Source organism: Cydia fagiglandana, chromosome 16 (assembly GCF_963556715.1).
Source record: "Cydia fagiglandana chromosome 16, ilCydFagi1.1, whole genome shotgun sequence".
NCBI lineage: Eukaryota > Metazoa > Arthropoda > Insecta > Lepidoptera > Tortricidae > Cydia > Cydia fagiglandana.
Genome location: NC_085947.1, coordinates 4,248,363 through 4,271,370, shown reverse-complemented (window position 1 = coordinate 4,271,370; position 23,008 = coordinate 4,248,363). Strand labels below are relative to the sequence as shown.

The 23,008-nt window shown below is 42.8% G+C and overlaps 2 protein-coding genes across 2 annotated transcripts in view; one reads left to right on the top strand and one right to left on the bottom strand.

Moving 5' to 3' along the window:
* The window catches only part of LOC134671780 (transient receptor potential cation channel trpm), a 410,982-nt gene that overhangs the window by 217,854 nt on the left and 170,120 nt on the right, over positions 1–23,008 (bottom strand). The window lies entirely within an intron of this gene.
* Positions 4,114–5,289, top strand: LOC134672289 (allergen Tha p 1-like). The gene is made up of 2 exons (XM_063530185.1): positions 4,114–4,300; positions 5,096–5,289. The coding sequence occupies exons 1-2, from the start codon at positions 4,114–4,116 to the stop codon at positions 5,287–5,289; spliced, it is 381 nt and encodes a 126-aa protein (XP_063386255.1).

The following is a 23,008-nucleotide window of genomic DNA, read 5'->3' as shown; positions in this document are numbered from 1 at the left end:
CACTTCCCGGTTTCCGATTGAGCTGAAATTTTGCATACATACGTAACGACTTACGACACCCGACGGTGACAATGCAATATTATGGTGTCATCGAGCTGATCTGATGATGGAGACCGGAGGTGGCCATAGGAACTATGTGATAAAACAACGAAACCTAATTGTGTTTGGGGTTTTTAGAATTGTCTCGATGGGCATTAGTTGTCTGTGGAAAGAAAAGTACAGTCAGCGATAAAAGCTTGAACCAAAAATGAAATTTTCGCCAAAAACTTTTTTTTAATTAGCCTAGTTTGGTGTTCTACTGCTGAAATTAATCGTAGTTAATGGCGTAAGCGCCATAGACAATAAAGTTTGTGTTCCACCACCACTAAAAAGTGCCTGTGTAAATTTGACGTAACTCGGTTCAACGGTTTAAGCGAGAAGAAATAATAGACAGACAGACAGACAGAATTACTTACGCATGTATAATATTAGTTAGGATTTATCAACATTATTTATGTTGTATGAACTGCAAGTTTTTTAATACATAATCGTACCTGCTAATCTTTCGTGAATATGTCAGCAACTTACCTGCAAACAAAAACATATTAAATTAGTATTTCTAGATAAAGTGACCGGCTAATAACAAGGCATTGTTAAACTTCAAAAAGCCAAAAAGAAACTAACTACTTAACTATAAAAAACCCAAAACTGTAGTTCAAGACCAAAAAACTACGACAGATACGTCATACGTCATAAGTTTTAAAGTCACTTATGTCACTGTCAAGTCAACATTTCAGGTTTTGCCAACCTTTTTGCAAGATGCTTAGTTATATTGACTTTCAGCTGTATTCGAACAATGAGATACGTCAAAGACTAGATATTGAAACGATATGGATTAGATATGTCAGTGTCAAAATTGACATTTCTTCAAACAAAAACGTCACTTTTGACACTTGTTTGACACTGACATATCTATTCCATATCGTTTCAATATCTAGTATTTGCAGAGATGTGACTTATTTGAAATACTTGTATTTAAAATGCAAATACAAAATGGAAAATACCTATTTTGTATTTAAATACCTTTTGAAGAAAACTATTTTTTATTTTATTTGAAATAGTTTTTGGGACCTATTTTCTATTTTCAAAATACATAATACTATATAGTAGGTAGGTAATGTAGGTAGGAGTTACAATCTCTTCTGATGTTACAATCCTGGCAACTCTCTCATTATTTTAACATGGAACTGTTGAATCTGTTTAGTAACGTCGCACATGACCACAAGCGTAGCAAGGGGTTAAAAAAGTGGAATCTTGAGTGTTGCTAGGGTTTCAAGGCACGACAGGAGAACAAACTTTTCTGCCCTGGGGAAACACAAACGAGACGTTTTCATCACACTAACGAGAGGCATTATACTAGCTGTAAAACATTACAAATTAATGCTTTAAAAGTTGGCCGTTAAAAACCATCATCCATACCTACATCCTACCGGTTAATATGAGCAAACAACTAGAAAATTTCACTTTAGATAGAGGATTGATTTCAAAGAATAAAAAAATTCCGAGTAATACTTTTTAATTCAGACTAGGTATTCACTACTCACAGTACCTTTTATCGCAAAGTATTTGTATTTTTAAAAAGTATTATGAAAATACCTATTTCGTATTTTGTATTTAAATACAAATTCAAAAACTATTTTGTATTTTGCATTTTAAATAGTATTATCAAGGAAGTATTTGTATTTTGTATTTAAATACTTTTTATAAAGTCTTTTTAACATCTCTGAGTATTTATATCTCATTGTTCGATAACGGCTGTTTATCACTATTGTTAAAGAAGGTCTTTTTTTTGACAAAAAATGGTACAAACTATTGTCGCCACCCTTTAATTTTAACATACAACTAACATGAACACATTTCTAACGAACCTACACTCACGATTTAATTTCGTGATATTTCCATCAAAGATACTTATCAAGAACGACATTACCAGCTGCCGTGGTGAAAATTATTATAATAATATGTTTTTACTTTATACTAGATACTTTGACACAATACATTACCATTCGAAATCGATGTGCAGGACTATACATGGTGTGTCTGACCATGGGGCTTTAAATTCAGGGCTTGATTTTACTCGCTAATCTGAGCTACTTTTACTATGGCACCAACCCTAAACTCGGGGATTTTTTTTGGCTTTTCCATAGAAAACGTCGACAACTGACCAGCCAAAATGTATGAAAAAGTAAAATATTTTTCGGGATTTCGGGGTTGGTGCCATAATAAAAGTAGCTCAATTTAGCGAGTAGAATCGAGTCCTGGATTTAAAGCCCCATGGTCAGACACACCCTGTATACATTACCATTAAGAAACGCGATAAAATCGTGACTAACGTTAATGTTTTGTGGAATTCCTTTGGTAAATCTACATGAAATAATTGGGCCATTGTCATCAGTATTAGGTCTAGGGCAGTGGTTGAAGGTAGGCCAATCACGCACGCGATGGGCCAAGAACGATTTATTAACAGATTTTCCCTGACTTTTATTGGTGCTTCACCCACGCAATCACAACCACTTAGTTTCGTACTTAGTCAAAATCATAATAAATAATATTACCTACTAGTGGATCTGGGAGCTGTAGACCTCATAATCATAGTCAATCATAATCATTTGTTGCAAACCATGGTATTACAGATAAGCGATACGATAAGCTTAAAAATGGAAAAATTAAAAATACTTCGACGAACTCACAATGATCATATTAGTTATGTGCTGTTAGTGAGGTAAGCAGTGTCACCCAATGTATGGGACGTGCAAATTTTGGTATCGGATGAATTCACTTGGCACAGATGTAGTATACGTAAAGCTAAGCCAATCCAGCCCGGTAGCCAAACGCCACCCCCTGGTGGGTAAGCAGGGGGGCATCCAAAGTTACACGCTGCATATCGGCTTCTATTTACCTACCACCTCGAGTTTGGTATCATTTCCAGATAAATCGGGCATAAGGAATTCATTTTTGAGACTTTTAATGTACAGTTTCATAGAAAAAAACAAAAATATTGACGAACAAATCAAAATCGGTTTGCAATTTTTTATTCAATTATTAATATTATCAGCCGAAACTACAATTGCTAGAAAGTTGAAATTTGCACACCAGGTTACATTTATAATGTGTACAAGAGATAAGAAGCGATTTTGTAAAATTCAACCCCTAAGGGGGTTAAAAAGTGGACGAAAGTTTATATGGAGTTCATGTTTTATTTTAAGCTAGGAATTTCAAACTTCGTTATAAGATATATTATTAAAATACAAGAAAAGTAATTTCAGCGTTTTTGAAAATTTATCCCCTAAGGTGGTGAAATAGGGGTTGAACATTTGTATGTAGCTCAATATTTTTTTCGAGTGTGGGGCTTGAAACTTTTTATATGCGCATATTATTAGAATACAAGAAAAGTAATTTCAGTGTTTTTAAAAATTCATCCTCTAAGGGGGTTAAAAAGGAGTTCAAAGCTTGAATCCATTACAAATTACTTTGACTGCCCCCCCTGCCTACCTGCCAGGGGGTGGCGGATGTCTACCGGGCTCAATTAGCTTAGCTTTACGTATATTACATCTGTGCTAAGTGAATTCATCCGATACCAAAATTTGCACCTTATGACAGTACTTCCCAGGCTATGTAGACCCTACTGGCACTTAAGTCCTTTATGAAAATTTCCGCCATTTTGAACTTTTTCCAAAAAACGAAACGTGATAAAAAATATTACTATACCAAACCTGATGCTCAAAAAATTTCACGAGAATCGGTTTAGTACTGCGACCTATACCCGTAGTTCCTGACAGTGTCAAAACTGACATATACGCTAACGTCTATGTAATTTCCTTTCTATACATCTCTTTCGTACTAATATGGCGAGTACGAGCGAGGTGTATAGAAAGTAAGTTACGTTCTCGATAGCGTTTATGTCAGTGCCAAACTGGTGGTAGCCACACCTGGTCTACCTATCTAGTGTAGGTACGTATGTATGCAGTGTAGCTGCCCCGTATACATAGTTGTCTTTACCTACTTATTGGTGATTACTTCACCAACATGATGATGACATGCTTATCTATATTTTAAGTTGAACTTTCTTACAGAATGAAGTCCATCCTCATCACTATCGCCGTCCTCTTCACGCTGGTGCTGGCAGAGAGTGAGAAGTACACAGAGAAGTACGACTCGTTAGACATCGACGCCATCATTGGTAACAAGCGGCTGATGGCGGCATACGTGAGGTGTGTGCTGGAGAAAGGGAAATGCACGCCAGAGGGCAGGCTTCTCAAAGGTAAGATCAATAAATGGGGCATTATCTACGAAAAGGGACCTCATTGTCGCTGGCGCTTACGCCACAGAGCGTCGCGTAGTATTCCTATCGGAGCTTCGTTAACAATAGCGTAAGCGCCATCGACAATAAGGTCCCTTTTCATAGATAACGTCACAAATAAATATTTAAAAAAATCTATTACATGAAAATGGAAATATTCGCCGCTTCCGGGAAGACTTGAACTTGCGACAATTTCGGAACACCGGTGCGATAGCTCTTAGTAAATACAGTCATCACACTGCATTGTTATGAGCCAACAGGAGTGGTCATTTCTCCATACGAACGTACTCGACTGTTTCCTCCGTGGGTTTTGATGCTAGAGCAATATTTGATCAACACAGATTAATATTGTCAATATCTGTATCGGACCGTTTTTTTTTTGATATTTTTGTTTTTTAATGCGCTAGAGCCCTTCAATAATGGCCAAAAGGGCCTCATTGACTATGCCGCAATGAGAGGCGTAGTATTCAAAACTGATATCAATTAGCCAAAAAAGCAAAACGGTCCGACACAGATAATTTAATAATCATTTAGATTTCCAAGTTTGGTTAAGTTTTGGAGGAGGAAACAGTCGAGTACGAAACCTCGATTTTTGAGATTTTTACGCAGGATTTTTCGCCTTGTCCTTATCGCACTAGTTTTAGGAGCCGCTTCCGTTAGCGAGACAGGTATATTTACCTAAAATATTTAAAACTCAGCTCCTGTTTCGTCTTAAGTTCGGATTGGTCTGTTTATCTTATTAATTATATTTTTCAGCACACATCACTGACGCCCTACAAACCGGCTGTACCAAATGCACCATCGCCCAGAAGGGAGGCATGCGCAAAGTGATCCACCACCTCATCAAGGAGGAGCCCGAAGCCTGGGCGGCCCTGCTCGACAAATACGACCCCAAGAAGGTCTATATACACAAATACCATCATCAGCTAAATTCTGTTTTAGAAGAATAGGTTTCCGTGTTTAGAGCTTTTAAAAACGTGATATAGTTTAAGTACTTATTAAATAGTATTATAAAACAGGGCGCGTATTAGCCAACGTGCCAATCTTTATCGCTGCGTAGAGTATCGTAGTCTCTTTCTATCACTCTTCCACACTAGTGCGTTAGTGATAATTGCGTTTCATTCGCTACGGAGCGTTAAAGGGTCCCACTGATTATCAATCCGCCGGACGATATCGGCCTGTCAGACACGCAAAAGGTGACAGTTCCGAACAACTGACAGGCTGATATCGTCCGGCAAACTGGTAATCTGTGGGCCCCTTTAACGATTGCACGTTGGCTACGCACCCTGGTTAGTTTAGTTAGCTATTTATTAAATATTAGTATATACATAGTTATATCTAGAACAGCTAGACTAATTAGGAATTATATGCCCAAACATTGCCTGGCTTGCAAAACAAGAGTTCTCTACCGAATCGCTATCTATGTTTGATTACAAGTATCAATTTGGAAATATAACGCTACGTCTTACGTAGGCGAACAACGCGCGAACGCGGCGCCTGACATTCGCGTGCAAATCGCGCCGCACCGCGTTCGCAACGAGATCGCTTACGTAGGACACTTCTATGGGCATCAAAGGATTGATTTCGCCGCGCCGCGCCGCGCCGCGTTCGCGCGTTGTTCGCCTACGTAAGACGTAGCGTAAAGAAGATCTAAACGATTTCGAACTAACATGGTCATTTATTGTATTTACATTTTAACTGTGAAGAACTCCAATTCCATGCTTTTAAAGATGGTATGTGTCACCAAATTACCGGTAATTATACATACAAAAAAAAACTAGGTACTTAAATTTCCCGATTTTTATAGTAGTTCAAAAATCCGTAAAGGCGAAATAGTAATTAATGTTTTTATTTATTTCTTTGCATTGATTTATTTTTACGAGTTTATTAAAAACATCCAAAGGTGAAAGACATCGTTTTTTAGTGATAAGACCGCCTAATGGTCCTATTTTTAATGTGTTACTGTTCTATTTTCTTTCATTGAGTTGAGCATTCAAGAATACGAGTATTCGTATATCGTCGGGTGACAAACAAAAGTCACTAACTAACACCATTGAAATTATTGGACAATAAACCGTGTTACAAGTGTAATAAAGTGCTTTGTTACTTTAATGTTTTGATAGTACTTAGTGACTTTTGCTTGTTACCCGACGATATTATGTGTGATGACCAGACGTCCAGACTAAGGAATGCAAATCGGTTATTTTTTGTATGGAAATAACCGCGGTTTCGGTTAGTAACCGATTATTTCCATACAAAAAATAACCGATTTGCATTCCCTAGTCCAGACATCGTAAATTTTATAGCATTTCCGGTGCAGCGGAGTGGTGTTAACGGAATTGGTATAAACAATTTCAACCCTAATGGTTTATTAGCGTTAATTACGTTAATATTAAACTTAATTTACCATTTCAGTTGAAACTATCTATCTAGTTATACCAATTCCGTTAACACCACTCCGCTGCACCGAAAATGCTATAAAGCAGGCCACTGACGAGTCTTCCAAATGGATGCCGTTACAATGGATTCATCCAAATGGACGGCATCCTAATATTAAACATTGTACGTTTTTGACATTCACGGACCGATTTTGGATTGCAGCCACGCTATTTGGACTGTTGGACGGCTCGTCAGTGGCCACCTTAATATTTACGATATCTGATGATGACGATGTTAGAATGTCAGATGTTTTACTCGCGTTTTCAAAGTACTTCGGCAGTTGATGAAGTATTCCATATAACAGAAAAAGACATCAAGGCAAATGATTCCAAACTCGAATAGAAAAAACCGGGCAAGAGCGAGTCGGACTCGCGCACGAAGGGTTCCGTACCATAAAGCAAAAAAAAAAAACGGAAAAAAAAATGCAAAAAGAAAACGGTCACCCATCCAAGTACTGACCACGCCCGACGTTGCTTAACTTTGGTCAAAAATCACGTTTGCTGTATGGGAGCCCCACTTAAGTCTTTATTTTATTCTGTTTTTAGTATTTGTTGTTATAGCGGCAACAGAAATACATCATCTGTGAAAATTTCAACTGTCTAGCTATCACGGTTCGTGAGATACAGCCTGGTGACAGATAGACGGACAGACGGACGGACGGACGGACGGACAGCGAAGTCTTAGTAATTGGGTCCCGTTTTACCCTTTGGGTACGGAACCCTAAAATCCTAAAAACACAGATATACCTGGGGCGCAGCATGGTTCCATGAATGCCATTACATTGCATACTAATTATCACGCAAAATTTTCACTTCAGTTCGCATTTTAGTGGTCATATTCACCTGCCTTCTGGAATTTTGGTATTGTGGCCAATATCGGATTTACCGGTATTGAGAATCGTCTGATATTGGATGCCCTTTTGCAAAGCGAAGCAAGGACCCACTCCCATTGGTGCATGCGATCTAACTGATTGTCTTTAGTATAACGCTTCGCTTCCTCTCACTGCTGTAGTAGATATTCAACAAGCCGTCAGTATAGTGTGTAATTTAACCGTTTTTACGTCATAAACTTAATACAAAAATAACGATAACAATAACAACGCTTATTATCTTTCTTTGTTGTAATTTTTCTTGTGAATTTTTTATAGCAATATCAGCAAAATATAGAATACAAAAAAAATGTTATTTTTTAGCAATATTATTAAGAAAATGTGCGTTATTAATCCAGTAAATTTGTCGAATTTTGTAACCTGGCTCTTTTGCGTCAAATCCGGTAGTTCTGATTTTTTGCAGGCTTGTTTATGATGTTGGCCCAATGAATAATCCAAGTTTGTGACTTCGAGCGCCGAACCCAACTTTGTCAAAAATTGAATAAACCGCAATTTTTTTTTAGATTTGGGCGATTATAACCCTAAAGTACTAGTTTTTGGTAGTAACTTCCTAGGGCGTTTTTAAGGTAGACTAAATTTGCTAATAAGACACTAGAATTGTCTCTGTACATCTAATATTTTCCGAGATAAAGCCTTTCAAAATTTTAAAATTTTACATCAGTTCTTAGGTATAATATAAGGGTTAGGTAGGTAATTTATATGGAATTCATCACCGCCACGTTCTACAAAATATTTATTTTCCATAAAAAAAATATTTTTTCAAAATAGGCACTCATACATTTTTTTATGGATAGTAAATATTTTGTAGAACGTGCCGGTGATGAGTTCCATATAAATTACCAACCTAACCCTTATATTATAGCTAAGAACTGACGTAAAATTATAAAATTTTGAAAGGCTTTATATCGGAAAATATTAGATGTACAGAGACCATTCTAGTGTCTTATTGTAGCAAATTTAGTCTACTTTAAAAACGCCCTAGGAAGTTACTACCAAAAATTAGTACTTTAGGGTTATAATCGCCCAAATCTAAAAAAAATTGCGGTTTATTCAATTTTTGACAAAGTTGCGTTCGGCGCTCGAGGTCACAAATTTGGATTATTCATTGGGCCAACATCATAAACACGCCTGCAAAAAATCAGAACTACCGGATTTGACGCAAACGCAAAATGTATAATTTTACTGTATATGAACAAATGGCTGTTTTTTTAGATTTTAAGATGTTGTAGATGTAGAAGTGTAATGTGTTGTGATATTTAGATGTTTTGTAGGTACATTAAATTAACTGCTATACCAATAAAGTTATTGCGCATATATATAAAACTTGTTTCAATTAAAACTATTGGGAACGTGCGAAGTCGGTGGCGCTAATCGTCACAAACACAGGTAATCTTATGGAATGTCCGAGATTAGTACTAGCGGCAGCCGCTTGAACTAATTTTACTCCATAAGATTTAACGTAGAAATTCCGCCAAAATGAGGGCAGCACCAGTCGTGCACATAGCCAAAGAGAAGAGTCGTGGAATGTATTGGGCGGATTGGGCCCCATACATTCCACAACTCTTCTTTTTACGAACAGACTCTAATACAATTATTTTTGTCTTAAATAATACTTGCTTGTTTTACGTATTGCAAAAATGGTTTTATAAAATGTATAGTTTATGACTTTTATGAGTCACACGAACCCGCCGCCAATAGCCGCTCTCATACAATCAAAGTAACGCTCTCATTTTAAAACGACATGCTTAAAGTACACGTGTCTTGGACATTATGGATTTGCAACCAACCAAACAATACCTAATTTTGCAAATCTCCACGAGTATCAACTCTACCAGGCGTGGCTCACTCCGCGATGTCGTCGCATCGCTACAAGTACATGCGGCCCACACCAATTTTGTTGTCTAGCCATAGTAGTTGCCGCGCACCGCTACGGAACGGACGCCCGCTCGCGCTTGCGCCACCTCGCGGTCATATCTGTCGTAAAGGTTCCGTCACACAGACGCGTTTTCCGGGCGGGGTGTGAGCGTTTTATATGTAAAATCGACACGCCCCGGTCACGCGCCGCCTGCAAAACGCGCCTGTGTGACGGAACCTTAATAGACGCTATTTGTTAGAGAGTGAACCTTCTGCACCTAGTACAGTCGCCATCAGATATATCGGAGCGGCCAAGGTGTTCACAATATCTGAGCACAAACTCTAACGGCCTGACAATAGAGGCGTGTTCAGATATTTGTGAGCGCCTTAGCTGCTCCGATATATCTGATGGCGACTGTACCTGTCCCCTTGGAGTAATAAAGAAACTTCAACACTGCAATAAATTTTTTATTATTTCTGCGACTTCTAAAAGGCCCCGAGAGGTCGACTTGTGGGTCAGAAAGTCCAGTTGTTGCCAGTTTATGACACTTGGTGTTCTTAGTCATTTATAGGGCCCTTGAGACAAACAGAGGAGAGGAAAAACAGAACGTCGTGTGTTTGTTTATATATTTTATAAAACACATAAAGTGGGTTCAGGTACTTCTCTCATATAGTCAGACCGTAAAAGTCTGCAGCGATTTTGATAGCCCACGCAGTGCAAGTGTCATTCTAAACGTCAAACTTCTATGAAATTATGACGTATAAATAACACTTACGCTGCGTGGGCTATCAAATCCGCTGCAGACTTTTATTAGTGCGACTGTAATGACGTGATATCGTCTCCGCGGTAGTACCAGACCATAGACTAGGAATCCTCTAGACCGAGTTTAGAGCAATTATTTTATGCAACCGATGATGCCAAAAATGCGGGGGTGCGCGGGACGAGGTGAGCTAAGTCCCGTGCCGTGATTGGTCCGTTCAAAGACACGGACGTCACACAAGACACTTTCAACTCGAACATGGAGTAAAATTACCGCATGCGTGGCAGAGGGGGTAGCGCGACTATTCTCAGTCTGGAAGATGTTTTGTCTGTATACCAGACATCATAAATTTTATAACATTTTTGGTGCAGCGGAGTGGTGTTAACGGAATTGGTTTAGATACTTTAGATAATTCCAATTGAAATGGTATAAATTAAAGTTCATATTAACGCAATTAATGCTAATTAGTCATTAGGGTTGCTGCAGCGAAAATGCTGTTAAAATGACGTCTGCTAATTAAGATATACACAGTCATTTGATATAGAAGCACTGTTTCAAGCCAGGCAATGTTTGGCGTTTTAAGCAATATTAAAGCAGTTGACGGTAGTACACTCATTCAACAGTATCAAAGAGAATTTGAAATAGAGTTACTGTCGTGGTAATTTATGTAGCTACAGTACATTTACTGCCATCTTTCGACAAACGATTAAAACCGTTAGATCCCCATTTGACTTTGATCATTATTCTTTCACTGATATATGTTAACTTGTTAAATAAGTATTAATATTAACGCCATCTACTCGAGAGTAGGCTGAAGGTTATGGCGTCATCGCTTGAAAAGATTGCACCATACCTTTGGCCTATAGTCAAGTAGATGGCGTTAATCATAATATTTAATAAGTTAACACATATCAGTAAAATAATAAAGATCAAAGTCAAATGGCGTTCTAACAGTTTTATGTTCTGTCGAAAAATGGCAGTAAATTTACAGTGGCTACATAATTTACTTTGACAATACGTCTCTAAACACTATCGGCGCGATTCGGGAAATGATTTAGAGATTCAATAGATATGAAATAGTAAAGATATGTGACGTTCGACGGCAAAAGGTACCTTATGGCGGCTGGCGCTTACGCTATTATTAACGCCGCTCCAATATTCAGCGGGGGTGATGGTACCTTTTGCTATGGAACATCACATATCTTTACTATTTCATATACCTAGTGAATCCCTAATTCATTTCCCGAATCGCGCCGTATATTCTCTATATTCTCTTCTATATTTTGTAACATCCCCATACTGTATCAATGCAAATAAATAATTTCTGATTTCTGATAGTATATAGAACAATATAACTTAGAAGTTGCAGACATTTACTCATACCTAACCACAAAGAGAGCTGAATAAAAGCCATTTAACCGCCTACACTGCAATTTTCTCCGCACCACCCACTTGACGCTCAATGTGCCTGCAAAGCCTTCATAACTATGTCAGCTACTAACTACAACAAATACGTATATTAACCTTAAAATTCCGCTCTTATTCTCTAATGAATAAGGTCTAAAATATACATCACAAAACAATCTTGATAAGTTTTGCTGGCCCTTTAATTATGCATCACACTGTACAAACTTTTTAATTTTATAATTAGCTTTGAGTACCGCAGTAGCAAACGCTGCCACTCGAAAATGGACAGTGTTTCTACAATCATAGAGCTGATTTTCCAAAGAGGTTAACATTTTAAATACAGGGTGGACACGCGAGGGTATTTGAACACGGACACTGCGTGGTATGCCCGTTATAGTACACTGGCGAGCGTTAGAAATGACCTATGTGTCGCATCAAGCAATGTGCTTTCGCTTTATTACAGTGGCGAGCAATTGAGCATGATTGATGCTTTAAAAACAGCTTTAGGTTGTGAAAAATCGTGAGCGAATATTTTATTTTGCAGTTGCCTTTGACTTTGTTGTTAGGTCGCCATAATAGGCTTTCAACTTTTCATTATCTGGTGACATGTGACATGATTTATACTATGCAGCGCACTAATTACAATTTTATTACTCTTGTTAATGTGTTCTTGTAGCTTATAGGTAGTCTACGCCGTGCGTAGCCCCACAGCACAGACAAAACATCCTCCATCAGACTTAGCATAGTCGCGCTACCCCCTCTGCCACGCATACGGTAATTGTACTCCACGATCGAGTCGAAAGTGTCTTTGTGTGACATCCGTGTCTTTGAACGGACCAATCACGGCACGGGACTTCGCTCACCTCGTCCCGCGCACCCCCGCATTTTTGGCATCATCAGTTGCATGAAATAATTGCTCTAAGCTCGGTCTAGAGGATTCCTAGTCTATGCCCCACAGAATAAATAATAGTATTAGGTACTTACAGAACGTTCACCAGCCAAGTTCACCAATTCAAGCGGTAGCCAGATAGTAAATAACGAAAACTACTTCTATAATATTTTAAACTTTCGCGTTTTGAATACATACTAACTCACATTATAGACGGGTCTAACCACGCCCACCACCACCACCACCACCACCACCACCACGACCACGACCACCACGACCAGTGAAACCTGTGTCGAAACATCGGTAAATAAAGGTAATTGAATATAATTCGCGTTAGACCCGTCTATAATGTGAGTTAATATGAAAACTACTTCTATTCTATCTTTCACAGCGCCATTAAAAAAAAAACTTTATTTCAGACCAATAGCGATCCATATTTTGTTGGTAACATTTTAGACTTAACACTATGTTAGTAATTTATATCTATAGACCTACCAATGACTACTTCTGTCCAGGACGGCTACCGTGAAAATCAAAAATCGTCAATTGCGGGCATTTTTCTCTGTCACTCTAATTACGCCTTCATTGGAGTAAAAGAGAAAGATCCCCGCAATTTGCGAATTTCTGTCAGCGTTTCGTGTTGCGGGCAGTCGAGGCGCTTGTCTAATGCCCTTAGCGTTTAACCATTAAACCACAATAAAAATACTTACGTCTAACGTAAGTTTCTAAGGGCTTGTTTTTGGGCCTTGTTCTTTTTCTTCCAGCTAACCATTTCTCTTTTATCTGTGGTTGCAGCATGGTTGTATTTTTATCGCCTGTCACTATGCCTGTCACCTTCTCACTTAATTACTTGTTAGAACGTAACAGGCGATAACAATGCGACCGTGCTACCGCCGCTGCACGCTTGGGTCTGCTCTCCTGTCCTTTTTCTACCTAAACCTAAATATTTTATCGCATACATTGCTGGAGTCTTTAAAAAAGCAGTGGTGGCCGAGTGGATATGACGTCTGACTTTCAATCCGGAGGTCGCGGGTTCAAATCCTGGGTCGTACCAATGAGTTTTTCGGAACTTATGTACGAAATATCATTTGATATTTACCACTAGCTTTTCGGTGAAGGAAAACATCGTGAGGAAACCTGCATACATCTGCGAAGAAATTCAAAGGTGTATGTGAAGTCCCCAATCCGCATTGGGCTAGCGTGGGGACTATAGCCCAAGCCCTCTCGCGCATGAGAGGAGGCCTGTGCTCAGCAGTGGGACGTATATAGGCTGAAATGATGATGATGATGATGATTGCTGGAGTGACTAGAATTATATACACAACCCCACAAACTCCCAACACAAGCTATTTTACCTTACAAGGAGGCTCCATCCCTTAGCTTATATTTATCGTGTAACTTAACTTACATAAACAAAGTATTTGTAGTAGTACAAAAACAAAGTAAGTGTATTTGCAGTCTCAAAAGTCCCCCTTACACTCTACCTTTGTGTCGAGTGAGTTTCCACTATTAAAATTTCCTTTGTACATCCCCCGGGTCGAGTAACACTCTGCCGTATTCGAACTTTATTGAACTCTCAACGTCCAATATAGCCGACGATAGCAGTTGGAGAAGGTAACTGGTCTACTGGCGCCTCGCTCGAAACCGCAGCCGGCCCAGACTCTGATGCACCGTAATGCGAAGCCCTCAACGAATTGTCCTCGATCGCCCCGACGATTAATTAAAAGATTCCGAGTATAAAAAACTGACTTTTATTAACGGCGTTCTTCATATAAAAATGCTCCTATAACGATTAGGCGGTACAGCTTCGGATCCCTCAGGCTTTCTTCGGTTTTCTTCCTTTTTCCTTTTTTCCTTTTCGGCTGCTGCTGGATTACTGTACGATCCGAAGCGGTGCCGTCTGGCTTTTATACTAAAAATCTAGAAAGAGAATCACCTTCGATAGGGAGATAAAATCACGTTTTAATTCGCGGTTTTTCTTGGCCTATGATTGGCTAGTCACTTAATACGGTCATTTTCGGGTGAATTTTCATTATCTCCATATCGCTTCGCGACTCATATTATAAATATCTAATTAACTATCGACTTAAAACTATTACAAATAGTTAAACACGTTACTTAGCTACAAAAATAAACAATAACGAGCTCGGTAATCCCTTCAACCTATTTACGAGCGATAACAAAAGGCCTACGGATCACGAACAATAGGCGTTTTATTACCCTTGTGCCCGCTTGCAGGGCTTTGTTTACTTGTTTTGCCTTACGATTCTTATCTTACTGGGTAACTAAGCTAATGATCTACAATATTTACAAACATTGTCATGATGTAACTCTAACGGATAATGACCTATTAAAGGAAACATGCTAGTTTCATAGTGAAAATTGCGCTATACTGTCGCGCTAAGCCTGGATTTGATCGACCAATGGGAACGTGTCGTGCTGTCCCTTTCATTTCGCGACTTCCTTGTCATGACCCGCCCACTTTGGTTGACCAATGGCAGCGTCTACATTAATTTGCCTAGTTTATAGGGATTACTTAGGATTCCGAAAATAAGTTTAGTCATTTTTACCTATCGTACTAGGTGACCTAAAACTTAATACGAGCTTACGACTTAACTAACGAATATTACAAGTCCTTATATCTATTAACAATCTAATCGCGGTTTCCCTACCTATCTTTAAATCTTTATTTCGAATACAGCCTTAATCGAATATATTTTAAATCTAGCTTAGACTAATCCGCGCCTTGTCGTAGCGTCGCTAACATTTTGTCCCCGCAGTCGAAGACTCCTGGTGCATGGGTTGCGACGCGATGACTGCTAGCTTGCAGCTCGGCCTGCGCAGCGTCCCGTGCCTCGTCCTGACGTCTGCGGAGCGAACCCGTCCGTCGGGTCCATGGTAGACGGTCTCGACGACTCCTTTAGGCCACACGCTGCGTGGTCCGCTGGGCTCGGAAATGATGACTACATCTCCCGGCCGGATCTGTCGTCCTCCGTCGTCGGATGATTTGCGCGGTGCCAGCAGTGGAAAGTACTCCTTGGTCCAGCGCCGCCAGAAGTGGTCTGCTAGCGCCTGGGCAGCCCTCCACTGTCGCTTGTCGTTCTCGTCGTAAGCGCCAATCATTGGTAGGTTCGCGTTGTGAAGTAGAAGAAAGTGCGCAGGTGTGAGACTTTCCTCGCTGTCCGGATCGACGTTCACGTGCGTTAACGGCCTTCTATTGACGATGTTTTCGATCTCTGCCAGTAGAGTCTCGAACACTTCGGTTTTTGGCGCTCTAGTGTTAAATGTATAGAGCATCGCTGTCTTCACGGTGCGTACCATCCGCTCCCAGGCTCCGCCTGCAGATGGGTTGCCGGGGGGGATGAATTTCCAGTCCATACGTTGTTGTACGCCGTACTGTTGCAACTGCGGAAGCCATTGCCTGTAGGCCTCGCGTAGCTCGTTCGATGCCGCCTTGAAGCACGTCGCGTTGTCGCTGTACATAACGCTCGGCCATCCTCTTCGTGCGGCGAAGCGCCTTAACGCCAGTAAAGCGCTATCGGTTGACAGGCTATGTACTGTTTCCAAATGAATAGCCAGTGTTACTAGGCATGTGTACAGACACACCCAGCGTTTCTCTCGTCGTCGTCCTATGGTCACGTACATAGGCCCGAGGTAGTCTTGCGCGGTGTAGGTGAATGGCCTCTGGTAAGCCTGTAGCCGCTCGGGTGGTAGATCGCCAAGGGGCTGCGCTCGCGGTGAAGCTCGACGTAGCTTACACAGCGCGCAGTCTCGCGCTACAGCTTTCACGGTAGGTCGTAGTTGTAGGATCCAGTAATCTTGACGTAGCTGATTTATTATCGCCTCGTTGTGAATGTGCGCCATTCGCCTGTGTGCGCGTTGGACCATTAATCTGGTAAATTAGTCCTTGCCGTCCAGTATTACGGGTCGTACCGATGTGTACAACACTGGAGCGTTTCCCAATCTTGTCTTCATGCGTAGCACGCCGTCGTCGCACAGCTCGGGTGCTAGAGTATATATTCGCGATTTCCTGTCCAAATCACGTCCTGCGCTTAGTGTACGTAGCTCGTCGGGAAAGCTTCGTCGCTGGCTATTCTGAAGCCACATATGCTCGGCTTGCTTTATGTGCTTCACTTGCAGTTGTAGCGTCTTGTCTATGGTTTTCAGCTTCTCTATGAAAAGCAGAACGTAGGCTGTCGAATTTATCAGTCTATCGTAGTTACTGAAGCGTCGTATATCCGGTAGCACGCTCGACGGATCTAACTTTGACGTAGTAGTAGATAACGTAGTCTCTATTATGACTCCGCTCTTCTTTTCAGGCAGTTCTTCAGTCGGTCTGACTGTTTCTTGACTCGGCCACTCCGTTTCTGGTCGGTAAAGAAATGACGGTCCTTTGTACCACTCGTCGTGTGCGGTGATTTCCTCGCCGGCTTTCCTCTCGTAGCGTGGTCTGCGGGCGGGTTCACGTCGGTTGGCACGTACGCCGGCCACCATCCACGCTCGCCGGTCCGATTTTTCAGCTATTTCAGCCAAACGGTGTGACACGAACGGCTTATAGTTTCTCGCGTCGTCCTTAATCCATCCTAGCAATACACGCGAGTCTGTCCAGTAGATAGTCCTCTCGACGTCGTATCGCTGCTCCTTTTTAATCGTCTCGGCCAGTCGAACTCCGATAACTGCGGCTGTCAGCTCTAATCGTGGTACTGACAGTACTTTCAGGGGGCAGACTCTGCTTTTGCCCGCTGCTAGGCTGACTCGTACATCTTCTGAATTTTCGATACGCCAATATGCCACGGCGCAATAAGCTTCAGTTGACGCGTCGGTAAATATGTGTAGCGTATATCTCGTAACTCCGCCCGGTGACTCATACCGCCTAGGTATGCGTAGCGCCGCTACGTGTTTCAGTGCGTTCTGCCACTGAAAAAAGTCCTCGGCTTCTTTTTCTTCTAGCGGTGCGTCCCACGTCGTACCTTTCGTCCATACTCGTTGAAATATTATCTTCGCGCTGATAACGTATTGTGCGATAAGTCCCATAGGGTCATAAATGGACATTATCGCGCTGAGTAGCTCCCTTTTCGTCGGCGGCCGCTCCTGTAGCTTCACAGCCTCGGGAACTCGCAGCATTTTCGTGTTGTAGACCAAAGTGTCAGTTCTAGGGTCCCACGTCATGCCTAGAACCGTAGGTTGACCTTCGCCCAGGTGCGTCGGTCCTTGCGCTGCGTGTAATTCAGGCTCGACGCTCGCTAACATTCGCGTACTGTTGCTCGCGTAGCCTCGTAGGTAAAAGCTGCCCTCCGCGTGCGAGTCTCGCACTTGTTGCGATACCCGTAGCAGCTCATCTTCGGTCTCGTACGATGCCACGTAGTCGTCCATATAATGGTTGTGGTGAATATCGTAGACCGCGTCCGGATATTTGTCCCGATTGTCGATTGCGTTCCTATTGCGCACTGAATGCGCTAGGAAAGGCGATGACACGTTGCCAAAGCAAACTCTGTTCAGTTTGTAGACTTGAGGCTCCATATCTCTTCTAGTACCGCGCCATAAGAAGAGCTGGCTCTGTTGATCTTCTTCTCGCATCTGGATTTGTAGGAACATTTCTTGAATGTCCGCGACAACCGCGAAATTCCATTCGCGGAATCGTAGTAGGATTCCTAACAAGCTCCGTAGTAGGTCTGGCCCCGATAAAATATAGTCATTCAGACTATTTCCTTGACTTTTTGCCGCGCAGTCAAAAGCGGCTCTTCCTTTGCCTTTATTTAAATTGAAAACGCTGAAGTGCGGCAAAAACCAAGTCCGGTCGGTTTGCGGCGGCTCCATGATACGTTCCGCGTATCCTTTCTGTAGCAGCTTCTGGATCTGGGCCTCGTAATCTTCAGCGAAATCCTTATCGCGCCGCATCTTCATCTCCAAATTGTGTAATCTGGATCGCGCCATAACGTAGCTCGGTGGTAGCTTTACGTTGTCCGTCGCCCACAGTTGACCGACCTCGTACCGGCCCGCTGCGGTCTTGCGTACTGTAGCGTTGAAAATGTCGATGGCTCGCTGATCGCTCGGACTAACGTTTTCTTTATTCGTTACTCCTAACGCTTCAATCGACCAATGCTTCTTCACTTGATCGATTAACTCGTCGTCATCTGTGCGGCAATGAAGTACGGTTTGCTCGACTGTACGAATGATGCGCGGCATGCGCCCGAAAAATACCCAGCCTAAGGGTGTCTTCATTGCGCAGGGCTCGTCTTCTCCGCCCTGCCTGATCTCGATGGGGGTCTTCAGGTGGCAGAAATCGCCTCCAATCAGCATTTGCGGTACTCCTGTACCCACGTAGCATTCGTCGCCCAGATCTTCTAAGTGCTTGTATTTCATCAACTCGGCCTTGTTGAGTGATTGCGATCGTATTCCAAGTCCTTCTACGGTTTTCATGACGATTTCGTGCACGGTGCCTCCTCGTAGTGGTCCCACTTGCGCCTTTACAGTTTGCGTGATGGATGTGTGCTTCAGGTTTCTTATACCTCGTAGACATAGAGGTTCGTCTTCACCTACTGCTCCGATTTCGTCCGCGACGTCTTGATCGATCATGGAAAGCGTTGACCCATCGTCGAGGAACGCGAATATTTGAGCCGTACCCTTCGGCCCCGTGACGGTTACTGGCAGCACCTTCAGTAGCACGTTGAAATTTGGGGTTGACGACACGTAGACGCGCGGGTCGTTGTCCTCTCGTTTTGTAGGCCGCGGCTCCGATTCGGCCGCTGCCGCAAACGATGACGTCATTCTCGGTGAGGCGACCACTCGATGCGTCGATTGAGCTACCGCCATTGTAGCTCCGCTGATATTATTGCTAGCCTGCATAGGCTCGGCGTGCAGCAAACGATGATGCGTGTGCGGACAGCCTGTCACGCCACACCCTTTCGCGTTGCATTGCGACTTCAAATGTTTCGCGTCCATACATCTGAAGCATATACGGTTGAGTCTTGCCCACTCCCATCTAGCGCCTATACTCTGCGCGGCCAGCTTGCGACAATCTGTAGTAATGTGATTGCCACCGCAGTACAGACACGTGCTCTTCGCTGTGATTTGTCGAGCCGCATACGTAGCCTTCTGCGCTCCGCTGCATCGATTTGCGGCCGGAGCTGGAGTGGGGATGGAGTAGCGCGGCGCGGGCGCGTTCAGTCTAGCGCCGGGCGCGCGCGCGAACGGTGCTGTCGTCTGTCCCTGCGCGCGCTTCACCGGCGCGCGAGCGTGACAGAACGACATCTCTAGCTCGCTCTCTTCCATTAGGAAATCAGCCAACTGCAGGATCTCGGGGTCGTCAGTATCTCGATGTCTGTTGGCGTAGTCGCACCATCTGCTTCGTAGATGAGGCGATAAACGGTCGGTTACTTCTCGTATCAGCAACGGATTGTCGGCGTAGTGTCTTCTATCTATGTCCATGATAGTAGATACGACGTTCATAATCTTGATTGCAAACGTGTTGAGGTCGTTCGCACTCGGCCCCAACGGTGGCAGTCTTCGTAGGTCCTCGATTGCTTTATCCAAAAGCACCTCGCTTCGGCCAAACTGCTTCTTCAGTATACGTATAACCATGTCTGGACGAGTAGCTGTAGACAGGACATGTGACACGCACATCTTAGCGTCCCCGCGTAACGCCATACGCAGTCTTGCAACGTTCTCGTAGTCGGTGAACTTGTAGCGCTTCGTAGTCTCGACGTAGGTATTGTAAAAACTTCGCCACTCGCTCACGTCGCCGTAGAAGTGAGGTAGCTCGAAGATATCCTTAGGTGCCGGGCGAGCCGCCATCTGCATCTTCTCGAACAAGTGCAGCATAGACTCCGCAACTGTGCCTTCCGTATGTTGCGTACGCGCCGTGTGCGGCGTACGGGGCTCCTCCGGTGGCGATTCCGATCGCCGTTGACGCTCCTCGCGGCTCGGTGAGCGGCGTCGCATATGTCGCTCGTCCCGCGTAGGCCGTCTAGGAGTCTCGTAGTCCGGTGGTGGCTCGTTGGCTAACCTCTTCTCGATATGTTCGGTTAGCGGCTTATCGTCCTGAGAGTCGTCTATCCACTTCAGGATCCGCTTCTGTTGTGGCTCGACGTCCCCTACGACTGAGACTGCGCCTACACTTCCTTCCGCTCGAATCTGCGATTTTTGTGCTTCTAGCCTCTTCTTTATTAAGTCGGCTTCGATCTGCAACTCCTTTCGTTGTATCTCCGCTAGACGTTCGCTCGCTTCAAGCTCGACTTGAGAGAGCCTAGCCTCGATGACCGTACTAGCGCACGAATGTACGGATTGACTGGGTGCAGGGGCATACGGTGTGCTCGACTCCATAGTGACTCCCTGTTGCTGCGTAGATGCGACATCTTTGGGCTTCGCCTTCGCCCGTCGCACTGGTAACGGTGTGGGCCTCGCAAGTCGTCGTAACCGCTTGCGGAGCTCCCTGCTCCACAACAGTGTATTATCTTGCGAGGGGGTCCCTTGTGGCCTGAAGGTATTCTGTGATGCGGTCGCCGCGCCAAACGGTTCAGCGCTAGCGGCCCGCGGACGATCGCTAAGCGCGTCGGTCGACGATATAGGTGTCAGTAGCGGGCGCGCCGCCTCGACGCCATCTGCCCTTTCCGCTTCGGCGCGGGCAGCCCTTTCCGCGGCCGCCGCGCCCTCAGCCAGATAACGTCGCCTATCCTCGTCGCTCTGCACCGACGCTGCCTTCCTCGAACGCGTAATGACCATTTTGTCAGTCATTTGTACAGTTGCTTCGCAGGTACTGTAGTCTTGAACACGACGTCCCGGTGCGCTGACAGTAGATCCGGCTCGAAGGACCAGAAAATATTGAACTCTCAACGTCCAATATAGCCGACGATAGCAGTTGGAGAAGGTAACTGGTCTACTGGCGCCTCGCTCGAAACCGCAGCCGGCCCAGACTCTGATGCACCGTAATGCGAAGCCCTCAACGAATTGTCCTCGATCGCCCCGACGATTAATTAAAAGATTCCGAGTATAAAAAACTGACTTTTATTAACGGCGTTCTTCATATAAAAATGCTCCTATAACGATTAGGCGGTACAGCTTCGGATCCCTCAGGCTTTCTTCGGTTTTCTTCCTTTTTCCTTTTTTCCTTTTCGGCTGCTGCTGGATTACTGTACGATCCGAAGCGGTGCCGTCTGGCTTTTATACTAAAAATCTAGAAAGAGAATCACCTTCGATAGGGAGATAAAATCACGTTTTAATTCGCGGTTTTTCTTGGCCTATGATTGACTAGTCACTTAATACGGTCATTTTCGGGTGAATTTTCATTATCTCCATATCGCTTCGCGACTCATATTATAAATATCTAATTAACTATCGACTTAAAACTATTACAAATAGTTAAAATAAACACGTTACTTAGCTACAAAAATAAACAATAACGAGCTCGGTAATCCCTTCAACCTATCCACGAGCGATAACAAAAGGCCTACGGATCACGAACAATAGGCGTTTTATTACCCTTGTGCCCGCTTGCAGGGCTTTGTTTACTTGTTTTGCCTTACGATTCTTATCTTACTGGGTAACTAGGCTAATGATCTACAATATTTACAAACATTGTCATGATGTAACTCTAACGGATAATGACCTATTAAAGGAAACATGCTAGTTTCATAGTGAAAATTGCGCTATACTGTCGCGCTAAGCCTGGATTTGATCGACCAATGGGAACGTGTCGTGCTGTCCCTTTCATTTCGCGACTTCCTTGTCATGACCCGCCCACTTTGGTTGACCAATGGCAGCGTCTACATTAATTTGCCTAGTTTATAGGGATTACTTAGGATTCCGAAAATAAGTTTAGTCATTTTTACCTATCGTACTAGGTGACCTAAAACTTAATACGAGCTTACGACTTAACTAACGAATATTACAAGTCCTTATATCTATTAACAATCTAATCGCGGTTTCCCTACCTATCTTTAAATCTTTATTTCGAATACAGCCTTAATCGAATATATTTTAAATCTAGCTTAGACTAATCCGCGCCTTGTCGTAGCGTCGCTAACATTTTGTCAGATCTTAAACATATCGTTATCGTATTTTGGAGATGTCTAAAAGATATCTAATAGATGTCTATTTCAAAATCCGAATCGGGCCCACTGGCCAGTTAAGCGCCCTCGCGATAAATAACAAACAAGTGCTCGCATTGCTTTTAAATTATTCCGGGGTTGTTGTGGACTTGAGTTAATTGAGGTTTCAGCCATGGCAGAGGCAATTCAAGTGTTGTACTCTTTTTGAGGAAATCGGACGAAATCTATCTGAGTATTAATTAAGTTCCATTGTCCATAACAAGAACGGCAATTAGTAAAATTTATACCTCTGTGTAAGGGCCATCGAGTAATCTGAAGAGTGCAATGAAAACCTCAATCTTTACGTTAATATTATTTTTAATACAGTTGCTCAAAAAGTGCTAC